The sequence below is a fragment of the Patella vulgata genome, chromosome 8, assembly GCF_932274485.2.
Source record: "Patella vulgata chromosome 8, xgPatVulg1.2, whole genome shotgun sequence".
In the NCBI taxonomy this organism is placed as follows: Eukaryota; Metazoa; Mollusca; class Gastropoda; family Patellidae; genus Patella; species Patella vulgata.
This window is the reverse complement of record NC_065886.2, coordinates 48,255,318-48,283,128: the sequence shown is the minus strand read 5'-3', so window position 1 is coordinate 48,283,128 and position 27,811 is coordinate 48,255,318. Positions and strand designations below refer to the sequence as shown.

The 27,811-nt window shown below is 38.0% G+C and overlaps 1 protein-coding gene across 3 annotated transcripts in view; it reads right to left on the bottom strand.

The window, feature by feature from the left end:
• LOC126829629 (uncharacterized) overlaps positions 1-27,811 on the bottom strand; it is a 390,380-nt gene that overhangs the window by 251,633 nt on the left and 110,936 nt on the right. For all 3 annotated transcript variants that reach the window (XR_008788971.1, XM_050559609.2, XM_050559610.2), the window contains exon 4: positions 9,893-10,032. Coding sequence is in view for 2 of the 3 variants with exons in the window: in XM_050559609.2 (XP_050415566.2) it covers positions 9,893-10,032 (140 nt within the window). In the remaining variant the exon portion in view is untranslated. The remainder of the gene's footprint in view (positions 1-9,892; positions 10,033-27,811) is intronic.

The window sequence follows — 27,811 nt, the reverse complement described above, 5'->3', positions numbered from 1 at the left end:
CTTTAAGATGAAAATATGTGTTAAAATAGTATGACCAATGCGAGAGCGACACAAAACGACCTCATCCGTCCTGTTGGTTCAGTAGGAGTTAGGCCAGTCTTTTAGGAGAGGTTTAATGTGATGAAGTTTGTTCGTGCCTGCAAGACCCCGAGACCGTTGCCAGCGGCCATATATAAAAGAATTAATGGGGGATTTAAAATCGGTGAATGATAAAAGGAACTTTGATATGGGAAGATCTAAAGCAGACTTGGCAGCTATGTCTGCCTGATCATTCCCTGACTGGGGAGCCAGCAAAGGACCGTGTCCTTGTCGATAAACTCGTGTGATAGTAGCAGACGATAAATGTCTGCTACTAATGGGTGTACAAGCTGTTTATTTTTTATTGCTTGTAAAGAGGACAGAGAATCAGTAAATATAACGTGCTCAGCAGTAGATATGGAAGTAGCAGGTGGAAGTCTGACAGAAATGATTCCAGATGGTGTGACGGTAGCCGAAGCATAATCACCATATTTAGACCTCAGCTCTTGAAAGAGAGACTGAACCACCGTTGAACTAGTATCTTTCTTTTTGTTTTTCGTTAGATCTAAACCGATCTTTGGAGGCGATATAGTCCAGGGTGGAGTTCTAAACAAAGGGGTATTCGCAATACTGTCATGACTGATGCTAGCCTCTGACAAAAGGGGTTGGATGCGAATATCGAATGATGGAATAACGTTAGTTTTCAGTAAATACAGATGTTCATGATAGGGTCTAAATATGGTATTAAATGATATATAATTAGGCAGAGATGCAATTTTTGTAGCATACTGACGTTCCAGTTTATCACGCCTGTCGTGCAATGAGGGCTCGTGAGCCTCGACGTATAAACTCTGCACTGGAGATGTACGGAATGCTCCTAGACTGATTCTCAGTCCTTGGTTGTGTATGGTGTCAAGCTCTTTGAGATAAGACCCATACACAATACACCCATAATCGAGTTTGGATCTTACTGATGCTCGATATAATCTGAGCAAGACCTTACGGTCTGCTCCCCAGTCAGTGTTTGATAAGACTCTCAATATGTTGAGGGCTTTCAGACATTTCTTCTTGAGGGTTTCGATATGGGGGATAAATGATAATTTCTTATCAAATATCAAACCCAAGAATTTTGTTTCCTCTTCAACTGGAATGAGACTGTCATCCACTGTAAGCTCCGAATCAGGATATAAACCTCTTCTTTGACAAAAGTGCATACAAACAGTCTTGGATTTCGAAAAAAACAATTTCGAAAAAACGAAATCCATTGTCAGTTGCCCATCGTTGAATAGAATTCAAGCAAAGCTGCAACTGGCGCTCGATTGTCTGCATACTTGTCGATCCGTAACACATCTGAAAGTCATCAACATAAAGAGAGCCATCGACCCCACGTTTAAGACACGCTGGTATTGTATTAATTTTAATAGAAAATAAAGGGGGAGATAAAATACTTCCCTGAGGAACTCCCATTTCCTGGGGAAATGGGTCAGAGAAAAATGATCCCAGGTGTACCTTAAACGACCTATCTTCTAAGAAGTTTTTAATGAAGATAGGTATCATATGTGGTATCATATGCTTTCTCCAGATCAAACAATATAGCAACTAAATGTTGTTTCTGGATGAAAGCATCCCTGACAAACGTTTCAAATCTAACGAGATGATCAAGGGTGCTCCTTTGGGACTGAAATCCGCATTGGAGATCTGTAAATGAAATGAAATATGGTTTTATGGCACGTCAGCTCCAACCAGGCTATATTGCGCCAAACATATGCTGGTTCTTTCGAGATAGGCTAAATCGTATCACAAGATTTTATATGCATAAATAAAAACAATATCACAGTATCACAAGATTTTATATGCATAAATAAAAACAATATCACAGTATATCTAATTTAAAATTTGCATATAAACATTGAAAATATTACTGGCAACGGTAATATCGTGATCTTATATGTTTGAGATGCTTGCACTCAATCAAAATATGCTTAACTTTCAAAGGAACATGACCGTGTTCACATTCAGGTTGAGGCTCTCGCTTTAATATGAAAATGTGAGTTAAAAAAGAATGACCAATACGAGAGCGACACAAAACAACTTCATCCCTCCTGTTGGTTCTATAGGAACTTGGCCAATCTCCTAAGAGAGGCTTAATGTGATGAAGTTTATTTGTGCCTGCAAGATCCCAAGACGTTGCCAGCGGTCATAAATAAAATGATTTATACATGATTTAAAATCTTTATATGGTATTAAAAAGGGTGTTCAACTCGTAAGATAGTAGCAGGCGGTCTGTAAATGAGGTTGTTGGACTCAAGGTACCAAACAAGCCTTCGATTGATCAGTCTCTCCATGGTTTTGCAAATACAGCTAGACAAAGCTATCGGACGATAATTGGTAGGATTCGTAGGATCTTTACCCGGTTTAGGGATGGGAATTATTGTGGCTTCATGCCACGAGGCAGTGAAATTCCCATCAACCCAAATCCGGTTATAAAGATCTAATAATATTAAAAGTGTGGAAAAAGGTAAATGTTTTAAAATTTGGTAGTGAATTTCATCTGGACCAGTTGCAGTATTCCGAGCCCTCTTAAGAGAATCACGGAGTTCAGCAATAGAAAACTTGTCATTATAACATTCATCATTACGGGACTTGAAGTAAAGTCGCCTTTTCTCCTGTTGATGTTTAATGTCCTGAAAGGCATCCGAGGAGAAATATGATGAAGAATTAAATGAAAATGTACTGGCCAGAGAATTAGCAATATCAGGAAATGTTGTTAGGATGAAATTATCAACATTTAGATGGTTAACTGATAATGCACTACTTTTACCTTTAATCCTACGAATCCTATTCTATAGGACCAGTTGCAGTATCCCGAGCCCTCTTAAGAGAATCACGGAGTTCAGCAATAGAAAACTTGTCATTATAACATTCATCATTACGGGACTTGAAGTTAAGTCGCCTTTTCTCCTGTTGATGTTTAATGCCCTGAAAGGCATCCGAGGAGAAATATGATGAAGAATTGAATGAAAATGTACTGGCCAGAGAATTAGCAATATCAGGAAATGTTGTTAGGATGGAATTATCAACATTTAGATGGTTAACTGATAATGCACTACTTTTACCTTTAATCCTACGAATCCTATTCTATACCGATTTTGAAGTGAGATTTCAATGGTCATCATTCACTCTGGGGTAGTCCAGATGATAATAACAGAGGTAAACAAATAGCGGACTTAATAACATTAGTAATTTGTGTTTATTAAATGACGACTCGCCTACTTATCTACATCCTGCCACAGCTTCTTTTTCTTCACTCGATCTCACCATTTGCTCTCCGGTCCTGCTTCAGGATTTTACATGGAGAGTAAATGAAAATCTGTATGGTAGTGACCATTTTTCGATCTTGGTAAAAAATAATGGACCCTCTCCGGTTGAACGACCACAGAGGTGGAAGTTGCGTAAGTCTGATTGGACTCTTTTCGAATCTTTGTGTCTCCTCTCTTTTGATGCAAAAGAGTTAGAAGATGCAGATGAGCCCAAACGTTTCAATAAACCATGGTATAATAACGATTGCAAAACCGCTCTTAAAGAGCGTGATTGTATTTTAAGACGGCTTGAGAAATAACCTTCCATGGAGAATAATGCAGCATACAAAATGGTCCGGCCGAAGGCTCGTAGAACCATACGCCAAGTAAAGAAGTCTTCATGGCAGGGTTATGTCTCAAGAATAAATTCCCGTACCACTTCAAAATCGGTATGGAATAGGAATCGTAGGATTAAAGGTAGAAGTATTGCATTATCAGTTAACCATCTAAATGTTGATAATTCCATCCTAACAACATTTCCTGACATTGCTAATTCTCTGGTGAGTACATTTTCATTCAATTCATCATCACATTTCTCCTCGGATGCCTTTCGGGGCATTAAACATCAACAGGAGAAAAGGCAACTTAAATTCAAGTCCCGTAATGATGAATGTTATAATGACAAGTTTTCTATTGCTGAACTTCGTCATTCTCTTAAGAGGGCCCGGGATACTGCAACTGGTCCAGGTGGAATTGACTACCAAATTTTAAAACATTTACCTTTTTCCACACTTTTTATATTATTAGATCTTTATAACCTGATTTGGGTTGATGGGAATTTCCCTGTCTCGTGGCATGAAGCCACAATAATTCCCATCCCTAAATCGGATAAAGATCCTACGAATCCTACCAATTATCGTCCGATCGCTTTGACTAGCTGTATTTGCAAAACCAGGAGAGACTGATCAATCGAAGGCTTGTTTGGTGCCTTGAGTCCAACAAACTTATTTACATACCTCGAATGCGGATTTCGGTCCCAAAGGAGCTCCCTTGATCATCTCGTTAGATTTGAAACATTTGTCAGGGATGCTTTCATCCAGAAACAACTTTTAGTTGCTATATTGTTTGATCTGGAGAAAGCAGATACCTATCTTCATTAAAAACTTCTTAGGGTACGCCTGGGATAATTTTTCTCTGACCCATTTCCCCAGGAAATGGGAGTTCCTCAGGGAAGTATTTGATCTAACACTTTATTTTCTATTAAAATTAATACAATACCAGCGTGCCTTAAACCTGGGGTCGATGGCTCTCTTTATGTTGATGACTTTCAGATGTGTTACGGATCGACAAGTATGCAGACAATCGAGCGTCAGTTGCAGCTTTGCTTGAATTCTATTCAACGATGGGGAACTGACAATGGATTTACATCCTGATCCGGAGCTTACACTGGATGACAGCCCCATTCCAGTTGTAGAGGAAACAAAATTCTTGGGTTTGATATTTGATAAGAAATTCTCATTTATCCCCCACATCAAAACCCTCAAGAAGAAATGTCTGAAAGCCCTCAACATATGGAGATGAGAGTCTTATCAAACACTGACTGGGGAGCAGACCGGATATCCAGCGCATACGCCCTAGACAAAGTAAAGATTTAATATATTTACTTTATCCAGTTGACGCAAGCCGCTGCTTTAGAATAGGCACTCTACAGACGTATGGAAAAGATATGCCTACTCGTCAGCTAAACACGACCAAAGCCAACTGATCAGAGTGGGCCACACTGACCTCCCGTCTAGGTGAATTGTGGGCCGAAGCAATGTGTTGCAGAGAAATTGCTCGTAAGCCAAATCCCCACCCAATTACCAGGATTCCATTCTCCACCGTCGCAACGCACGGCAAACACGTTGCCCCATTACAGGAACGTACGAGGGGTATATATCACCCCCAGGATTTCAACCTTTTGCTGGAGGATTAGGGGCACAATCTCCTCTATCTCGGACTCCTCTGACTTTTTAACAGCCTAAGAGAACTATTGACGGGTTTAGGAAGTATTGGTGGTTTTTCTTGCGATAAGGATTCTGTCTGAGCTGGCCAGACAACAGGTGTTTGGCAAGCAATGGACGCGGTCTTCGGTTTGACTGCGTTTGCAAAGGACATTGCAAACGTTGGGGTTGCAGCCTCAACAAACTTCTATGCTTCATGGTACGAAATAATTTTCTTTGTTTTCACCTGTTGTACTTGTTTTTTTGTTGGGTTTTTTCATATCGGACACTCTCTGGAATATGCAAAATGAGTCCCTTTACAGTTAAAGCAATGGTGATCGAGCTGACAAGATGTACTTTCGTGACCATCCTGTCCACATCGAGCACACATTGCTTTCCCCTTACACACGTTTGGGATTTAAGGGGTAACTGGAATGGCAAGAAAACCAGCTTTGATCATCCTAGGAAGATTTGGTTTATCAAAGGTCAAGATAATATTGCCATCACGTCTTTAGCACATACCACTAACAGAGTACTATTTCTCTTTTTTCTTGAAGCTTTTGGGATCACCAGTTAAGCCCACAATGACTTTAGCAATCAGAAAAGGAGAAGTTGTATTTAAATTAATAACGCCGGTACCCTGTATAACCAGAAACCTAGTCCAAGTTCAGGATGTTGTATTTGGTAAATCATTCGTTTCCAAATCCTTGTTCGACGTTCGTTTTAAAGTACGAATCTTCTTGATTTGGGAAGCCATGGAGTATTATTAAAAGTCCATGTCTATCTGCCCTCCAACCTCCAAGGGTTGCAATCTCCATACGAGGACAGGCAGAAATATACCCAGACAAAGTAAAGATATAATCAGTTACTCTACCCGGTTGACCCAAGCCACTGCTTTACAGTAAGGCACCCAGGACGCACATTTAGAACTACATGCAAGACAAATGTATTACAGATATATGGGAACCTACTCGTCAGCTAAACACGACCAAAGCCGGTTGATCAGAGTGGGTCACTCTGACCTCCTGTCTAGGTGAATTGTGGGCCGAAGTAATGTGTTGGCCCGGAAGCCAAATCCCCACCCAATTTCCAGGATTCCACTCTCCACCGACACAGGTCGCAACACACGGCAAACACGTTGCCCCATTACAGGAATCCTTTTGTCGCCTTGTGCGACACGCAGGACATACGAAGTAAATAATCTTACCACCCCCTACACCCCGGGGGGGGGGGGCCGATATATGCTTGAGAATAATAATTATATACATAAAACTAAGTCAAAACACAAAAATTGTTAAATCCGAGAAATTCTAAAGTCAAAACACAAAAATTGTTAAATGCGAGAAATTCCAAATTAGTTAAATGCACAACTACTGTAATATGTCTAGGTTTGTACAAAGTTTCATGAAGATATCTTAAATGGTTTATGAGATATGCTCCGGAAACAAAATTGTACACGAAAACTAAGTCAAATTTGTTTCCATTGAAACACAAAAGATATAAATCCAAGAAATTTCTAAATAGCAAAAGCCGCAACTACTGTAATAGATTGATGTCTGTACAAAGTGTAAGACTTTAATAGATTATGAGATATGCCCCGGAAACGAAATCGGGACGGACGGACCCCATTTCAATATCCTTCCCTAACTTCGTTCCGCGCGGGATAATAAATGACCTCATATGGAAAGAAAATTTGTTTTAAAACTTTTTCTTTTTGTACAAACGACGTCATTTCCAGTTTTATGGAAGGGTATCGCTGCCAATATCAAATGCTCTGCTACAATGTCTTTTCCATTGATTATATGTAAAAAGTACAATGTACAAAGTCCTATATAATACCGGTAATGATAAAGTCAAAATACCGCTAAGGCAAGAGTTATAAGTAAAACGTTAAATGACAAATATTTTGTGGGAAAATGCTTTTTTTGACGTGTCTACATTTTACATGGGGATCACGTGGCTAAGTGGGTAACACGCTAGCTCGCTAGCCTGGAGGTCGGATGATCGATCCCTGCATTGGCAGAGAAAGTTCATCCAGATTTTCCAGCGTGGTTCTCCCTTGTCAGTGATGCAGGACGGAGGGGCTGACAAGGAAAGCTGTCTAGTCGTTCGGATGGGACGAAAAACCGAGGTCCCGTGTACACATTGGCGTGCACGTAAAAGATCTCCTGGCAGTTGGAATTCGATATGAGTAGGCCGTAGTGCCGCTGTCCGGGCAAAATTTCCCTCATAGCACACTGTATGGCGTATGCCCGTCTTCATTAGCCCAGGTTAAGAGCAGAAAAGTAGGACGTTAAACTCCATTTCATTTCATTTCATTTACATTTTACATTTCTCTCATTACATTTTACATTTGCTCTCTGCCACATCTCATTTGTCCTTCACGCATTCTACAGAATCAACTTTCATAAGCAAATGTAGGATATCACGTGACGTATTAACATATACGGAAACCTGGTACACGACAAGCCAGAACAAGAATATTCACGACACTATAACAGGAAATCAGCGTAGCACACAATGAAAATTTACTTACCTTGACACTTTGGATGGTTCTTTACCATGATTACGGGGGGTGGGTGGGGGCTGTGTAATGTCCAAATACGAAATTCCAGGTATCATGTTACATATTAGTGAAAATCACGTTCATTTAAGTTTGTAAATATGTAAATAGTTTTCTGGTACCATCGTATTTTCATAATTCAAATCCAATAAATATCACACTATTTAACATATATTATGCAAGAGTTTAATCTGTCTATTGCAGGTCTTTCTTTGGGCCTGAAATGTTATCTAAATTATTAATTAGACATTAATTAACCTATCCAAACCATAATCAACTCTCGATCTTTAGTGGATTATGAGCCGATTTACTGCATAACTTTCCTCCACGATTTAATGATTAAATGTTGTTTATCGTACTCACTTTAGTAATGATGATCGAGGCTAGGCGGAAATTTCAATCGCTTAATTCTCGGTTCATAGTGGATCAATTTAAATGAAATTTTCAGCAAATTGTCTTTACGTTATCTAGTTTGTAACTCTTATAGTGAGAACTGCCAACTCGCTATCAAATCTCCCATAATATATCTTTAAAGGGGTATTTAAGTAAAAATACTGGTCTAAATACGAAATTCCAGATACCATGTTACGTATCACTGATTGCTCTTTTCAAATATGCAAATAATTTTCTGGCACATTCACTTTACAAAATAAGATTAAAGTTGAAGTGAAGGAAGGGTGGGGCGCTAAACTAAACTAAAATAAAGATACGGGGCTTAATCAAAAATTCTAAAATACATACTAAAAATGTATAGTCATTCCTCGCTTTAAAGATGGGTTCCCGCGTACAAACTGGGTGATTTAATGGTATATATGGACCAAAAACATAATTCAAACTAATTAATTTGTCATAACTTTGCTTCAAATCCTTCTCAAACACTGTAATTGCAAAGAAATGTCCTCCTATAAAAATTCGATCAAACCAGGTCATGTTTACGTCACGTGACTTACCTCTCTTGGAAGTCAGAGGAGAATTTATTGCATACATAAGACGATGTTGTCTTTTTATCTCAGAAAGTGTTGTACGTCTAACTCTTCATAAAGTTTTTCAACTTGTACATCAAGCACTCAATGTTCGCGTGTGACCTTGATTAGGGGAGTCCTTACATTTTTGTCCTGTATACGCTCCATGAGTGTTTTTCAGGGAATCCAGTATTTTTCTAGTAAGATTGGATATCTCTACTTTCCATATGTACCAAAATTACCATACTTTTATTGGAAATAACCACCCGATAATTACTTTTCTGGGAACCCATCTTTAGATATATTATTTATTTGTTGGGCACAATGCTTATATACTGTTGTTTTTTTAATGGATCAAAGTTAATTAGGATGTACCCAACCCTGTTTATTAGATACCGGAAAGAGTGGGGGGATTCAAGTTATTTGAAAGTATGTTTCTTTGGCTGTTTGAATTTATCAATTATTTCCCGGCACATTCATGATTACGCACGGTCGTCTAGATAGTTTCTTATGGTGTGCCAGCTTGATTTACTGTTATCGTGTGGTGAGTATCCTTATATTGTGCTGGTTTATAGTGTGCCGTGTTTCCGTATATGTTAATAAGTCACGTGATATCATACATTTGCATATGAAAGTTGATGCTGCGCGAAAGTTGCTATGTAGAAAGCGTGAAGGACAAACGGTGTGTGGCAGAGCGCAAATGTAAAATGTAATGAGAGAAATGTAAAATGTAGACACGTCAAAAAAAGCATTTGTCCCACAAAACATTTGTCATTTAACACTTAACGTTTGACGTTTTACATGTAACTCTTGCCTTAGCGGTATTTTGACTTTATCATTACCGATAATAATCAATAGAAACGACATTGTCGCAGAGCATTTAATATTGGCAGCGATACCCTTCCATACAATTTATGGTTGCAAAAACTTGACGCGAACCAAACTAAATTGCTAGCTAATAGGTGCTTTGAAAAGATTATGTGTAACGTAAATACTAAGCCCCGGATTCGAATGTACAGTGGCTGATAAACTTCGAATCCAATGTACCATTGCTAATATTTGACTTACCTATCCACGGCCATTCTTCCAAAACCAACCCTTCTTCGTCACATAAGTCAGGGTCATTTGTGTCACTAAGCGGTCCCTCTTCAACTTGCACAGTATTGTCGCTTCTTCTAATAAACCTCATACAGGTAAATTTATGAGTTCTGAATTCGTAAAAAGTAAAAAGATATACAAAACATGTTCCCAACTCTTTACGAAATAAAGTTAGCTTGCCATGGAATATAAAATACGCCCACCAGCGGATTTGTCTCGGCGCTGTAATAGACCAAATAGCGGTGTAAGACTTGGTCGATTTAAACATTGAAACAGGGTAGTATATAGTTCCGTCTACCATCCCGCCGTTGGGATTCGCAGTGGCGCGCATGCATAATACATCGTTACTAGTATGAATGAAATGTCGAAAACAAAGCTTGATTAAATTAAACGATAATTTTTGTAGTCGAGCTAAAGTTGTTTCGTTGCACTGGACTGGGTATGTTCAATTAGTCATACTTGTATAACATTATCATATTTAAAAACGTTACAGAAAGTTATAAACAAAATGAGGTTACTAAGGGAAACTATTAGTAATAACTAATAAACTAGTAGGTGAACTCAAAGCCATCGGATTTAAGTCAACGTCCTTAGCTACATTTTTACCAGCCACGAAGAAAGAATCCAAAACCAGAAGAAGAGCGCATTTACTAGTTAGGCTTACCACGAATAGGAAATAAACAGGCGATTTCCATAGAAAACGAGACGGAGCATACAAAAATTTACAGACACACAAAGAAAGCGCAGTACTGATTTGACGGGACACATTCGATAAATTAGTAGGGCTACCTATAATATCAGACAGGTTTGTTTTAGTAACTACAGTCAATTCCTTGAGAATATTAACAACCTTTTGTGTGAAATAAGATTAGAATATTGCACCAGATAAACACTATTTGTTTATTCAGTGGCACCGTAATTTGAATCCAATAATATGTTCGCATCTTTAAATGATTCTTTCTGTTTATTTTGACTATTTTCTAGTTGAAAGACACTGTAATGTTGATATCATTACAAGTCATGAACAAAAAAAATTGTATAAATGAAAATATTTGTCACAAACAGACCAAAGTCATCATGCTATATACATAATGTTTATTAGTTAGTTAAAAATTGTTAGTAATCAGGCAGTAGTCATTACTAAAGTATTAAAGCTATAACTATTGAATGCTATACACCACTATTGTCCAGGTTTGTGTACTCATAGTCAGGTTAAAATACAGTTTAACCCCCAAACAATTGCTACAAAAGGTTTCTCAACTGATTCTGGTAGGGTTTAGTGTACTTTATAACATACTAAAGGTTTACCAAAGTAGGACCCCCGGAAAAGTTTGTTTTCAAGATGGCGTCAAAGATGGCCTCCGAAACGTCTTAATGATCATAACTATGTAACTATCAACTCAAATTTGATGATCATGGGATATATTCCTAGGTTGTTGTTTTGGTTGTTTGTTTGTTTGTTTTTGGCGGGGGGGGGGGGCAAAGAACACATTAAGATCATTAGAAATTATGGCCTATTATGTCAAAAATGGTCGCCAACATCTCCAAATGATCGCAATTCCATAACTATTGACTCAAATTTGATGATCTTGATGTCTTTCCCCAGGATTTTTTTTTTTTTTTTTGGGGGGGGGGGGGCAATTGTGTACGCTAATCGTGTATGCGGGGTAGTTTTGGACCGATTTTCACGAAATTCTAACTCAACCAAAATTACGATGTAACACTGATATATTTGAACGTTTTTTTTTTAAAATCGGATAATAATTGTGACATTTAGAGGGACCTCAAGCTAAAAACGCGATTTTTCGTACAATCAGGGGCCATAATTCGGGAAGTTATGGTCAGATATGGGCGAATATCGAAAGGAACCAAGATCCTTGGGTTATAAACTTACATTTCAAGTTTCATCAAAATCAAAAGAAAACTGTGACCTCTAGAGGGTCCACAACATTGATATACCATATTTTTACGCTATTTGAGTACGAGGGACGGCCATTTCGTCTGTCAGTTTTGGTCTGATGTTTACGAAATTCGGACTCAGTCGTCCTTAGGGTGTAACGGTGATATACTAAAACGATTTTTTAAATCGGATAAAAATTATGACCTCTATAGGGTCCAGAAGCTAAAAACGCGATTTTTCTAACAATCAGGGGCCATAATTCAGTAAGTTAAGGTCCGATATGCGCGAATAACTAAAACAACCGAGATCTCTGGGATATAAACTTACATTTCAAGTTTTAACACAATCGGATAAAAATTGTGACCTCTAGAGGGTCCACAACCTTGATATACCATATTTTACGCTATTTGAGCACAAGGGGCGGTCATTTTGTCTGTCAGTTTTGGTCTGATTTTTACGAAATTCGAACTCAATCTGCCTTAGGGTGTAACAGTGATATAATAATACGGTTTTACAAATCGAATAAAAATTATGACCTCTATAGAGTCCATAAACTAAAAAAGCGATTTTTCGTACAATCAGGGGCCATAATTCAGGACGTTACGGTCCGATATGCGCTAATATCAAAAGGAACCGAGATCTTTGGGTTTCAACAAAATCGGAAAAAAATTGTGACCTCTATAGGGTCCACAACCTTGATATACCATATTTCTACACTATTCGCCTACAAGCGGCGGCCATTTTGTCCGGCAATTTTGCTCAACCTTCATTACGGTCTAACGGTGTATATCGGACAATCAGGGGCCATAATTCAGGAAGTATAACTGGTTAGTCGTGCCATCTGATTTGTTTAAAGATGGCGGAATTCGAGGTTGTAAAAAAACGATATAAGTATGGAATCATTTCGGCTTTGTCAAGACAGGTGAAATTATTGACAAGAAACGTGTTGGTTGTTAAATCTGCCAAATGACACTGAAATACAGTGGAAATACAACTAATTAAATGGACCATATTATAACCGTGCTGGTTATAGTAGTTCTATTTAAATCTAGAATATTTCAGATAATACTTTAATTTTAAAAAGAATAGTCATCAAATTGAATTCTGTATACATGTAAACTCTAAGGACAATAATTATTCTATTTCTTCAAAACATCGTGTGTGTTTGCTATTGAAAGGTGACTATAGTCAAGGGTGAAATGTTACGTAATTTTAATGACATGTTAATTTATTATAATCCCTTGTTGTTTATAAAACTGTTATAGATAGAAAATAACTGACAATATGGCCTGTCTGGTGAACGGTTTATTCCCACGAAGGCGCAGTTATTGACCGTAACGGATTAAACGAGGTCGTTTTCGACGACTTCGTGGGAATCCAGCTCCTAGGGATTAAAATGGATTAAAATCGTAACAATCGTGTTATAGATTGTTATGATAAGAATTTACACTTTCATAATCCCCAATGTAACTAATTAATCAACATTTTAGCATCATTTTTGGCATAAGATTAAGAAACGAAAACAAAACTAAACTATAACAAAAATTAATTTAATTTCGCCAAATAAGACACCCTGTCTAAATACTCGACTAAAGTCAATTCCTCTTCCTCGTGTCTTCCTTTTAATTCTTGGAGCTGGCTTTGGATTTGAGCATATTTATATCTCTTCCTTGATGGTTAATATTTTGTTCTTGTTGTAAAAATGTGATCATTTCAAAAACATTCGGATGGGCTTTTCCAACTAGCTTCTTGAATTTTTGTATGCCATCCTTCCAGAGTGTTGTTGGTTCAGAGTGAACATAAATTCATAAAATCTTTAACACCGTTAATTGGGTCCTAATAGCAACATGCCTCTCTTCAAGTCGATATCTGCGCCTTTTTGGGAAGGATTAATTTTGGTTACGCTCTGTAACTGCGCCTTCGTGAGAATACACCTGGTGAACATGCCAATCGTATGATTAATTAATCTATTAATTGTTTTATTTACCATTGTTTTATTTCTTATATTGTACATTATTACATCAATGCTTATTTATGTCGACACTTGATCTAGCCAAGTGATTAGAAGTAATTACATATACTCAGCCAAATTAAAAACTTGACACTGATGAATTTCATAAAATTGTAAAGTCACGTGGATCACGTGACTTTTGAGCATATAAAGATGAAAAACCTGAAAAACACGTGCAAACACAAACTCGTGAGGCCAATCGATGCAAGTTGCCTTAAACTGAACACGCACACGTAACTTGAACTGGAAAAACAAATTAAAATTGTTATTTTCATCTTTGTTAGAAAATGCCGCGCTTTTCAAATGTAGAACGTCTACGTGCTATAGGTAGGCTCTATACTGGTCAGTCTGTGGTCACTGTTGCAAGAGCCTTTAATTGTTCACGGCAGACAATAATTAATCTTAGAATGAGAGTGCTTCAAACTGGAACTATTGCCGACCGCCCAAGGGCGGGAGCGTCACGTGTGACGTCACTCCAGGAAGATCAAGCAATACGATTACGTCATCTTAGACACAGATTTGTCACTGCAACCTCCACAAGTAGAGAGATGTTTGGTGGAAGGGTAACTGCACAAACTGTTCGAAATCGCTTGCAGGCTGCTGGTCTTCGAGCTCGGAGGCCCTATAATGGACCAATATTGACACCTCTTCATCGCCGTAACCGACTTGTGTGGGCCACAAGAAAAATAAGATTTACTCAAAGACAGTGGAATTCGGTTGTCTTTAGTGACGAATCTCGATTCACTTTGAGATTTGCCGATGGCAGGGTCCGAGTGTACTGCACGCGAGGTGATTTGGTGGCGGCAGCGTCATGGTTTGGGGTTCTTTTTGTGCACATGGTAGGTCTCCTCTTGTTGTTGTCCAAGGGAACTTAAATGCTATCCAGTACAGGGATCAGATTTTGCCACCTGTTCTTCTTCCGTTTATGCAGAGACATGGGCCTGGACTAACGTTTCAAGAAGACAATGCTCGACCCCATGCAGCAATTGCTACCCAGAATTTTTTAAGAAATGCCGGTGTCCAAGTCCTGGTTTGGCCATCGCTAGCCCCGACCTTAATCCTATTGAACACATCTGAGACGAACTGGGTCGACGTGTTCGTCAGCAAGTGAATCCACCACTGATGTTGCAGGACCTTCAACATGCTCTTATTGAGCAGTGGCGACATCTTCCTCGGGTAGTGTTTACTAATGTTATGAGATCCATGAGAAGACGTTGTGCGGCAGTACGAGACGCTAGAGGAGGCCACAACCGTTACTATTTTATTTTGGGGGGTACTGTGACATCACGAACGTTATCAATGTCAAGGACTTTCGGCGAGACGTATTCTTGCTTTCTGTTGCTGTCAAGGTCGTCTGTGCGCAACATAACACTAAAAAAGTTGCCTTAAACCAAATATTAAAAATCTAGTCCCAAAAATCCCGAGTGTCAAGTTTTTAATTTGGCTGAGTATATAAATATGTGATTGTACTTGATACGTCAATCAATTAGGTCTATCCGACTTAGTAGGATTAGGTTATCCTAGAGGAAATTCTTGGAAGAAGACGAAGTTTCCAGTCGTTTTTAGGTAGGTACATATTTCCTAGTAAACTGAAAGCCAAAACGATTGATTTAATGACATTTTAGAGGTTAGGGATTTGCTAAAATGTAAAGGTTAAATAGACAACGTAACTATAATAAATGTTTTAGTTTTCCTGTATTTAACCTTTGTAGTATTAAAGATTTGAAGATCCATTCCAGACTCTTGTAATATCTGAAGGACCTCACGGTCACGATATTAATAAAAAAAACATCCTGCCGAAATGGAAGCGCTTTCCATCAAATCCGATTCTCAACGGTCACTCAGGTTAGGTCATTTTGTATCTTTAGTGTCACAGTCATTTTATTTGGTACCGTGACCAGGATAGTGTCACAGTCGTTTTATTTGGTGCCGTTGGCGTAAGGATGTCGACCCTAGAGGAAATTCTTGGAAGAAGACGAAGTTTCCAGTCGTTTTTAGGTAGGTACATATTTCCTAGTAAACTGAAAGCCAAAACGATTGATTTAATGACATTTTAGAGGTTAGGGATTTGCTAAAATGTAAAGGTTAAATAGACAACGTATCTATAATAAATGTTTTAGTTTTCCTGTATTTAACCTTTGTAGTTTGCTGTATTTGGTATATAAACTTAGTAACAACATAAACGGTGTTCCAGAGTCAGTTAATTGACGATTAAAATAATTGATCCCACAACGTGAAGTCAAAGAAAGGCCTAGACGATAATATCTCAGTCTTCGCTTTTTGGTACCGCGACACAGGATATTGTCACATTCGTTTTATTTGGTGCCGTTAACGTAAGGATGCCGACCCTAGAGGAAATCCTTGGAAGAAGACGCAGTTTCTAGTCGTTTTTAGGTAGGTACATATTTCCTAGTAAACCGAAAGCCAAAACGACCAAGGGATCGATTTAATGACATTTTATAGGTTAGGGATTTCCTACAAAATAAAGGTTAAAAAGGCCGAAAAAAAATTGAAATAATTAAATTACGAAAATCTGAGTAAGTAAGGTTTAGGTTTAAACATGAGTAACTTTCTATAAACGTAGTAAATAAATAATTAAAAAAATGATGTTATTAGATCTTAATAACACTTCGAAAGTCTAGAGGGGGGTTTTAGACTTGAATTTTGTAAATGAATGTAATGTACTGTTCTGTTCAAGTTATGTATATTATGGTAAGGTTAAGGTATGGACCTGTGTAATACGCGGCGAGCGCGTTTAGGTTCAAGGCAAAGGCTTGCCTAAGGAAAATTTAAAACTGAATGGCCCTTGGTAAATTCGCGAGATAGCGTGTGGTTCGGTATAAAGTTTTAAATAAGCAGTTTAAAATGAAACGGTGTACCTTGCAATATAGCGGGTAACTAAAGCGCAAGTGATGTAAACTTTTTCCGGATTATTCGTCTTGTTTTGTTAAGAAAAAGTATAAAGGATAATAAGTTCAACGTGTGTGTTAAAAGTAGGAAAACACACCATGTTAAAATGGGTAATTTAAAGTTGGATTCGAATGTGCGATTAGCATAAAGTATACTAAACCATACTAATGTCAACGGAAACGTCAAGACCTTATTTGGAAATTGTTATTTGTTATATGTGTTAAACATAAGGAATATATACTATTCCAAAAAAGTAGGGGATATTTGATTTTTAAGTGTTATTAAAGTCACCTAATGAAACTGACGAAGAAACAAATGACAAAATGAAATGAAGTTCACATTCATCGATTTATTCCAAATGATCGTTAGACTAAGTAAGGCACAGACTGACCATTATAAGGGTAAAATGATACCCGGGGTCAAACAGCAAAGTTACCACAGCATCACAACCAAGTCAGTAACGGGTAAATCCTCCTCTGTTTGCCAAACAAGCATTGATCCGACGTGGCATACTCCTAATGAGACGTCTAAGGTCATTTTGGTCCAGATTGTCCCATTCCTGTTGCAACGCAGCAGCAAGTTCTTGGACATTGGCAGGACTTTGTTGACGTTGACGTAACCTCTGTCCAAGCATGTCCCAGACATGCTCGATGGGGGAGAGGTCGGCCAAGGTAATGTGGTGATGTTCTGTTGTTGGAGGTAACCTGTAACGATCCTGGCCCTGTCACATCTTGCGTTGTCATCCTGGAAGATGAAACGGCGGCCATGACGTCGTGCGAACGGCACAACATGGACTGCCAAGATGTTGTCCCGGTAGTAATGGCCTGTAACACGCCCTGCAACAACATGTAAAGCCGTTCTTCCAGCAACAGTGATGCCTCCCCACACCATGCCTCCCAGACATGCTCGATGGGGGAGAGGTCGGCCAAGGTAATGTGGTGATGTTCTGTTGTTGGAGGTAACCTGTAACGATCCTGGCCCTGTGACATCTTGCGTTGTCATCCTGGAAGATGAAACGGCGGCCATGACGTCGTGCGAACGGCACAACATGGACTGCCAAGATGTTGTCCCGGTAGTAATGGCCTGTAACACGCCCTGCAACAACATGTAAAGCCGTTCTTCCAGCAACAGTGATGCCTCCCCACACCATAACCGAACCACCCCCAAATCGATCATGTCTGATGACGTTAACGTCTTGGAAGCGCTCGTTTCGACGACGCCACACCCTCCTACGTCTGTCCAAAAAATCAACAGTGAACCTTGACTCATCTGAAAACATCACATTGCTCCAGCGTCGATTATCCCAGTGTTGACGATCCCTACACCAACGACGTCTTGCCTGAATGTGATGATCTCTCAAACAAGGGATCACGCGAGGACGTCGGGCGCGAAGGTGACCCCTATGCAGTCGATTCCGAATCGTCTGGCCACTCACTCTCACACCAGTGTCTGTTTGAAGACGAGCGCTGATCTGATTTGCTGTGATGACACGATTTCTCAAGGCCAAGGTACGGATAAATCGATCCTGGGCTTGTCGCCCTTGGTCGACCTGAGCGTGGTCTGTCCTGTACAGATTGTGTATCACGGTATCTGGACCATAGCCTGCTTATGACAGACTGAGAAACATTCATCGTCCGCGCCACAACCGCCTGTGTTGTGCCGATCTGTAGCATGCCAAGGGCACGTAACCTTTCATTTTGGGTAAGCCGACGCATATCAAAATTTGTTTTCTGGTCACTAAAACAATTAAACTGATGTTTCCACCCTGGAATTCAATGCCACAATGACTGTAACATTCAAAGTCAGAGTCGTTCAAATCTTGGGTTGGACCCCCATGATGATCCCAAGCATCACCTGCATTCCATGCGGTAGCTATTGGTGCGTTTGGGCGTCACATGTAACTGGAAATGTTTCTTCTGTTAGGTTCTATAGTGACTTTTTTCGTAGTCATTTGCATATTTTAGTATTATGCCCCCAAAATCAAATATCCCCTACTTTTTTTGAATAGTATAATAACTTGCGGGTTGTGGTTGATTTATTATTACAACCACGAGTATAATACAATCAGGTTTCTGAAATAAATATCGATCACATTTGTTTCAAGATGCTGTTCCGTTTGAATTCAGTAAGAAATGAATTCACGATAAGGTTTAAAATGTTAATAGGGAGTATCTATATGGAGATTAGAAAAGGGGCGTATCTGTCAAAAGTTTAATTATGGAGCAAGCCAGAAAGACGCGAGTGCTTTCTCTGGTCTTAGATCTTATATGTTGACAAGATATACCCGTTTCATTCTATATATTCAATGGTAACCGTCGGTTTATAGCACAGGTGGAATGTCTTGAACATACGGTTAGGGTAATTAATTGAAGATGATTTGTTAATGAGATGAAACTGTTCACTGTTAACAGGTAATACCAATAGGTAGAACGTTAGTAATGTAACCTATTTCAAAGTTATTAATGACTGTAGGTGAGTAGTTTCTATCATCCAGAAAAATACTCTACGAATATTAGTCTAGATGCGTTGTCAACATTTGAGAATAATAGGTCATTGGCTAAATTATCCGGTCTTTCACATTATCATAAACAGCGTCTAAAGGAGACAACTCGTCCTAAAACTTGACTTGGCCAAAGATACTGGATAATCAACCACATTAAAAACTAAACTCCCGGTTACGCATGGGCAATGGACTTAACGTCAAATATTGACAACGGTCCCAGACCCTCCGTACGTTGAAGACTAGGAGGTTCTGGGTGTTCGAGACTATTTGGTGAGACGTAATAATTAATACTAATAGTTTATATAAAAGCGACAACATAAGTGGTATAACGCTAATATTCACTTAAAATTAAATAGAATTACGAATTTATACATGCGTATAAACAACAATTTTACATAAGCATAAGTGTATGAATATGATTAAGACATAATAGTATCCTATTAAGATGGAAATAGTAGTAAAATACAATACTTAAAGGGGTATTTCCGGTAGGGGTTATCTTCCCCTGTTTTGTTTACCTTAGCAACGTCTGAAGAGTTATCCCCCTTTTATTATGGGCGTGGTCCGCCTTTTTTTAAAGGGGTGGGAGTTAACGGTTAATTGTAGTGCCGATGGAAACCCGTGGCAACTAGGTAATATGAAGTTGTGAGTTTAAATTTGAATTGTGGATGGGGGGGGGGGTCACCGTAATGAGCGTGCGTAGTTCACCTCGAACCCGCGCACCGCCCGCCCAGTCCAGCCCGCCCGCCCGTAAAGGCAATTTGGTGACTATTTTTAATTAACACCTGTTTTTTAGTTGTGACATATGTTTTAATCATCAAAATAAAAGTCAAGCACCTTGGTGTCATTTGATATTCTTGAGAACCAAAGAATATGTCTTTGGCGTGGGAAAGTTTGGCATGTGTTATATAACCAGTGTCTTAGCTGTGTCAGATGGTTTGGCTATCAAATTACAAGGCAACACGACTTTGGTGTCATCTGATATTCTTGAGAATTGAAGAATGCGTCTGTTGCGTGGGAAAGTTTGACGGGCGTTTTTATTGCCAGTGCCTTAGCTGTGCCAGATGTTTAAAATGTTTTCAAAGTATTTGCTTTTTTTGACAAAAGATTTTGGACAAAGAAAATTTGATTTTGCTTAAGTAAATCCATCTTAATAAATGATGACTCCCAACACACACACGCATGCACAAACACACACTCGTTTCCCAACATGCACACATACACAGATTCGCCAACCACACTCATAGGCTGCCAACCCCCCCCCCCCCCCAACACATACACAGTGATCAACATGCACACATACACAGACACACCCACTACACTCAACCCTCCCACCACACACGCTCTAATTGACTGGGACACCGACACACAATCACTCACAAATCATCTTAACTGTCAAATATAGAGAATGTAATTCAATGTTAAAAAAACGTACTTACGTATACGTGGCACGAATTATATACCCGTCATAAAATTTACACATTTCCCAGCGCTTGGAAATATATGACACCAAACTATAACAGATGTGCTTTAACTTTTTTCCTTTTTTTTTTTTTTTTTTTTTTTTTTTTGCTGTGTTCGAACTCTTAATAAATTATGCCGTTAACGTATAAGAAATGTTATTTAAAATAAAAAGATAATTATTGCCAATTTTGTATTAAATAATATGTTAGCGTATTAATTGTTTTATGTTATTCGAGGTTAGTACAACCCCAACTTACTTGAATAAGGATGTTTCTATTCTGGTATTTGAAATATATATATACTATTCAAAAAAAGTAGGGGATATTTGATTTTGGGGGCATAATACTAAAATATGCAAATGACTACGAAAAAAGTCACTATAGAACCTAACAGAAGAAACATTTCCAGTTACATGTGACGCCCAAACGCACCAATAGCTACCGCATGGAATGCAGGTGATGCTTGGGATCATCATGGGGGTCCAACCCAAGATTTGCACGACTCTGACTTTGAATGTTACAGTCATTGTGGCATTGAATTCCAGGGTGGAAACATCAGTTTAATTGTTTTAGTGACCAGAAAAATTTTTTTGATATGCGTCGGCTTACCCAAAATGAAAGGTTACGTGCCCTTGGCATGCTACAGATCAGCACAACACAGGCGGTTGTGGCGCGGACGATGAATGTTTCTCAGTCTGTCATAAGCAGGCTATGGTCCAGATACCGTGATACACAATCTGTACAGGACAGACCACGCTCAGGTCGACCAAGGGCGACAACTCAAGCCCAGGATCGATTTATCCGTACCTTGGCCTTGAGAAATCGTGTCATCACAGCAAATCAGATCAGCGCTCGTCTTCAAACAGACACTGGTGTGAGAGTGAGTGGCCAGACGATGCGGAATCGACTGCATAGGGGTCACCTTCGCGCCCGACGTCCTCGCGTGATCCCTTGTTTGAGAGATCATCACATTCAGGCAAGACGTCGTTGGTGTAGGGATCGTCAACACTGGGATAATCGACGCTGGAGCAATGTGATGTTTTCAGATGAGTCAAGGTTCACTGTTGATTTTTTGGACAGACGTAGGAGGGTGTGGCGTCGTCGAAACGAGCGCTTCCAAGACGTTAACGTCATCAGACATGATCGATTTGGGGGTGGTTCTGTTATGGTGTGGGGAGGCATCACGGTTGCTGGAAGAACGGCTTTACATGTTGTTGCAGGGCGTGTTACAGGCCAGTACTACCGGGACAACATCTTGGCAGTCCATGTTGTGCCGTTCGCACGACGTCATGGCCGCCGTTTCATCTTCCAGGATGACAACGCAAGATGTCACAGGGCCAGGATCGTTACAGGTTACCTCCAACAACAGAACATCACCACATTACATTGGCCAGCACTGAGTCCCGACCTCTCCCCCATCGAGCATGTCTGGGACATGCTTGGACAGAGGTTACGTCAACGTCAACAACGTCCTGCCAATGTCCAAGAACTTGCTGCTGCGTTGCAACAGGAATGGGACAATCTGGACCAAAATGACCTTAGACGTCTCATTAGGAGTATGCCACGTCGGATCAATGCTTGTTTGGCAAACAGAGGAGGATTTACCCGTTACTGACTTGGTTGTGATGCTGTGGTAACTTTGCTGTTTGACCCCGGGTATCATTTTACCCTTATAATGGTCAGTCTGTGCCTTACTTAGTCTAACGATCATTTGGAATAAATCGATGAATGTGAACTTCATTTCATTTTGTCATTTGTTTCTTCGTCAGTTTCATTAGGTGACTTTAATAACACTTAAAAATCAAATATCCCCTACTTATATATATTTCAAATACTAGAATAGAAACATCCTTATTTAAGTAAGTTGGGGTTGTACTAACCCCGAGTAACATAAAACAATTAATACGCTAACATATTATTTAATACAAAATTGGCTATAATTATCTTTTTATTTTAAATAACATTTCTTATACGTTAACGGCATAATTTATTAACAGTTCGAACACAGCAAAAAAAAAAAAAAAAAAAAAAAAAAAAGTTAAAGCACATCTGTTATAGTATGGTGTCATATATTTCCAAGCGCTGGGAAATGTGTAAATTTTATGACGGGTATATAATTCGTGCCACGTATAGGTAAGTACGTTTTTTAACATTGAATTACATTCTCTATATTTGACAGTTAAGATGATTTGTGGGTGATTGTGTGTCGGTGTCCCAGTCAATTAGAGTGTGTGTGTGGTGGGAGGGTTGAGTGTAGTGGGTGTGTCTGTGTATGTGTGCATGTTGAGCACTGTGTATGTGTTGGGAGGGTTGTGTGTGGGTGTGGCAGCCTATGAGTGTGGTTGGCGAATCTGTGTATGTGTGCATGTTGGGAAACGAGTGTGTGTTTGTGCATGCGTGTGTGTGTTGGGAGTCATCATTTATTAAGATGGATTTACTTAAGCAAAATCAAATTTTCTTTGTCCAAAATCTTTTGTCAAAAAAAGCAAATACTTTGAAAACATTTTAAACATCTGGCACAGCTAAGGCACTGGCAATAAAAACGCCTGTCAAACTTTCCCACGCAACAGACGCATTCTTCAATTCTCAAGAATATCAGATGACACCAAAGTCGTGTTGCCTTGTAATTTGATAGCCAAACCATCTGACACAGCTAAGACACTGGTTATATAACACATGCCAAACTTTCCCACGCCAAAGACATATTCTTTGGTTCTCAAGAATGTCAAATGACACCAAGGTGCTTGACTTTTATTTTGATGATTAAAACATATGTCACAACTAAAAAACAGGTGTTAATTAAAAATAGTCACCAAATTGCCTTTACAGAAGACATTTTCTTTAGTTCTCAAGATATTAAATTACATGGTGCTAAAACATGTCATTACTCCATACAAGATAACAGTGACCACCGCTATAATATATAAATCGAATCTAAAATACTGTGTAACGAAAATAAAACCCATTTATATAAGGAACATATTTCGGTCATGGAAACTTGGTCATACTATTTTCATAATTCAAATATTGGAACAAATTCATCATACCACCACATTTTATTAAAACTTTTCATTAAATATAAAACTATCAGCAGATAAAATATTGTTCAAATTTCAAACATTTGACTACAGAAGCAAACTTTCCATCAAATTAAAAAAAATATCTACAAATAATCGGTAAATGATTTTAACAAATTAAAATAAATCATATGTACATCACTTATTGAAAAAACAACAACTAATGAATGAAAAATCTATAAGGATAGAAGGGATTCCTTTGATACACAAGTTTGAAAAATGGTAAGAAGGTCTTATGGAATCGTGGTTATATACCACAGAAACAAGGTCATTTACATATACGGTTCAGACGGCATAAAGGTCATCTAACAGAACCAATGAGGGAGTGTATGTCACAAATTATTTGCATGTTCGGTGAATTTCCATTTCATGCAAGACCTAGAAAACCAATGACAATTGTGTATTTCGCAAGTCATTTGCATTTTAGATGAAATCAGGTCAATGGAAAAGTTTACAAACAGTTCCAGATTAAGTTTTAGTATATCGGTCCAAAGGTCAACCACCACGCGAAGAACTGAAAGATTGGCATTGAACAAAGGAATGGTGCTTCGTCATCAGCTTTTAAATAAGCCGCTCCTTTTTTTTAAACAGATCACATGATTACATCTGTATGTAACACACATATATGTGGATGGAATGTTTTACTGCAAGATATTATGTTTTATCTAGTTTAAAATCAAAAGCCATCGGTTAGAACATCTGTTAAGTACATTATCTAGTGTTAACCGTCAGTTTGTTTTAAAACAGGTCACCTCTTATATTTTTTGTTAAATATATTTCAAAGGCTAAGATAAAAAAAAAAAATCATACTGAAGTATGTCGGTTTTTACTAACCCTAATCAATATAAAATAATATAATTAATTCGCATATTAATTATTACGTTAATTACTACAATGATCTGGTCATTTTTTAAAAAACATTTTCTTACGCGTCAACAGCATAGAGATTGTAATTTTTTAACAACTCGGCAAAAAAATAAATAAAAATAACTGGCCTGGAAGGAATATAGAGGTTATTGGCATATTTAAAAAGGTCCATTGCATTTTTTAGAATATCGGTCAAAAGTTCACCTACTACCCCGAAAAACATCTGTTAAATACATAATGTAATATTAATATTATTAATCTGGTTTTTAAAGAACTAACCAATTTTATTTTTCTTAAATATATTTCAAATGTTAAAATAAAAACATTTAAGTATGTTAGGGTTAGACTAACCCGAATTAATATAAAACAATTAATATACTAATTAACATATTAATTAATACGATAATGACTACAATTATCATTTTAAAACATTTCTCATACCTTAACAATGTACAGCTTGTATTAATATAAACAATTAATATAAACAATTAATATACTAATTAATATATTACTTAATACTACAAATGACTACAATTGTTTGATTGGTGACATCTGAGAATATTCAAGTTCCAAAATATTAATCTAGTCCCTATTAGTCAGTATGGACGTTAAAACTCGTTTCATTTCTCTTATTTAAAACCAAATTTTGGTCGTGAAATTCAAAAGATCAAATTGAGAACTACCACCAGACCAGTAAATAATTTCACCAAATTTAGATAAATAAAAATAAATTTAAAAAAAAAAAATAAAAATAATGAAAAAAAAAGAATTAATGAAATAAAAAAGAATTAATGAAATAAAAAAGAATTAATGAAAAAAAAAAGAATTAATGAAAAAAAAATTAATAAAAAAAAAAATTAATGAAAAGAAATTAATTAATAAAATAATGAAAAAATAATTGAATTATGAATAATTCATGAAAAGAAATTCATGAAAAAGAATTCATGAAAAAGAATTCATGAAAAAAAAGTAATTAGATTATGAATAATTAGATTATAAATAATCAACTAAATGAGGAAATAACAAGACTAAATGAACAAATACAATTAACAAATACAATTAACAAATACAATTAACAAATAAAATTAACAAATACAATTAACAAATACAATTAACTATACAATTGACGGGAATGTCTTTTAGGACATGTTTTGGTCTTTGGGTTGAAGCGACGACGAAAAAGACGTTGGGGCGTGGCGAGACGGGGCCCAAGCGGTTCAAATAAAACATTTTGTTTCACACCACCAATAATACATTGAATAAAAATATGATCAGAGCGTCCGCGGGCGGGTTGGACTGGGCGGGCGGTGCGCGGGTTCGAGGTGAACTACGCACGCTCATTACGGTGACCCCCCCCCCCCTATCCACAATTCAAATTTAAACTCACAACTTCATATTACCTAGTTGCCACGGGTTTCCATCGGCACTACAATTAACCGTTAACACCCACCCCTTTAAAAAAAGGCGGACAACATTACAAACACACACACACCCAACAATTCAAATTTAAACGGACAAGGTGTTCATATTACGTCGTTATCACGTGATTCTATCGTAACTAGGGTCAACAACCACGCCCATAATAAAAGGGGGATAACTCTTCAGACGTTGCTAAGGTAAACAAAACAGGGGAAGATAACCCCTACCGGAAATAACCCTTTAAGTACTGTATTTTACTACTGGAAATAAATGTTACAAATTAAGGGTAAAGAAATTGATTTAATACTGGTCTACTTGAGCAAGTACACTGGTCGGTTACGGGAAGTAATGTACTTTACCGTTAAGCCCAGTAAAGACGAGCCAGTTAGGGGAATTCCAGTATGCAAGAAGATATGGTTCGGGATCATCAAATTTACAGTACACAAAACTGAATAGAACAATGAAATTCATTTAGTGTTAGAAAACAGTAAAGTTATTGAGAGTGAATCAGTGAACTTATATTATTGTAGCATGTTTATCTGTGTAATGATATTGTAGAAGTAGAACTTGAGATATTTAAAGGACATACAAAAAGTGTTTAGTAACTGTTATTAGTGATTATTTAAAGATTGTTAGCGGCATGGAATGGCAATGTTGAAATGCCATTCCGAAAGTATGTATATATTGTATTGTGTTTATTGCATGTGACATAATATGCGTTAATTAAGCAAGTGTTTATTTCACGCATTGCTAAGGCGCGTGTTGTAATACTATAGGGGTCATTTTAGTTCTATTATATGTACGCTGTTTAATATACTGAAGTTGTTAAACAAATGGGGGACAACGAGAAATAGGCTAAGTAGGTATTCTGCAAGATTCAAGTTTCTTAGACCAACTCACAGACAGTTCTTGCCACTATCAATTGCTAAAAGTAGGGTACTATCGTCCAGACATCTCGTGCACAGATTAGTCCAATTAAATAGAATAATGTTGACGTTAAACGGTGCCTATACGGAACACTTCCCCCAAAATAGTAATTGTCCCGCCCTAACAGCTGACGCATTATACTTCTATATAGGCGAGAGCGGGTAATGAGACCGTTAAACTCAGACCGTGGATGTTTTAATAACTCTTAAAGTATCTATAATAGATGTTGTAGTTTTCCTGTATTTAACCTTTGTAGTTTGCTGTATTTGTTATATAAACTTAGTAACAACATAAACGGTATTCCAGAGTCAATTAGTTAATGATTGAAATAATTGATCCCACAACGTGAAGTCAAAGAAAGTCCTATACGATAATATCACAGCTAATTCCTTTTTGTTGCCGAGACACAGAATAGTGTCATATATAATTCTTTATTTAGTGCCGTGACGAAGGATAGTCACGACGTAACCCTACCCTGTCTCAGATTGACCACTGGACATATTGCCAGTGTTGTGGGCATCTCTCATGACAGGGTTGAGCACATTATCGCTAACGAATGAGGAATAACAAAAGTTTCTGCAAAATGGGTGCCAAAGCTCTTGACTGCTGATCAGAAACTAGTCAGATTCCTGACGTCCCGTGACAATCTGCACCGCTTTTAAGCAGATCATGGTAATGTTTTGACCCGATTTGTGGGCATCTCTCATGACAGGGTTGAGCACATTATCGCTAACGAGTTAGGAATGACAAAAGTTTCTGCAAGATGGGTGCCAAAGCTCTTGACTGCTGATCAGAAACGAGTCAGATTCCTG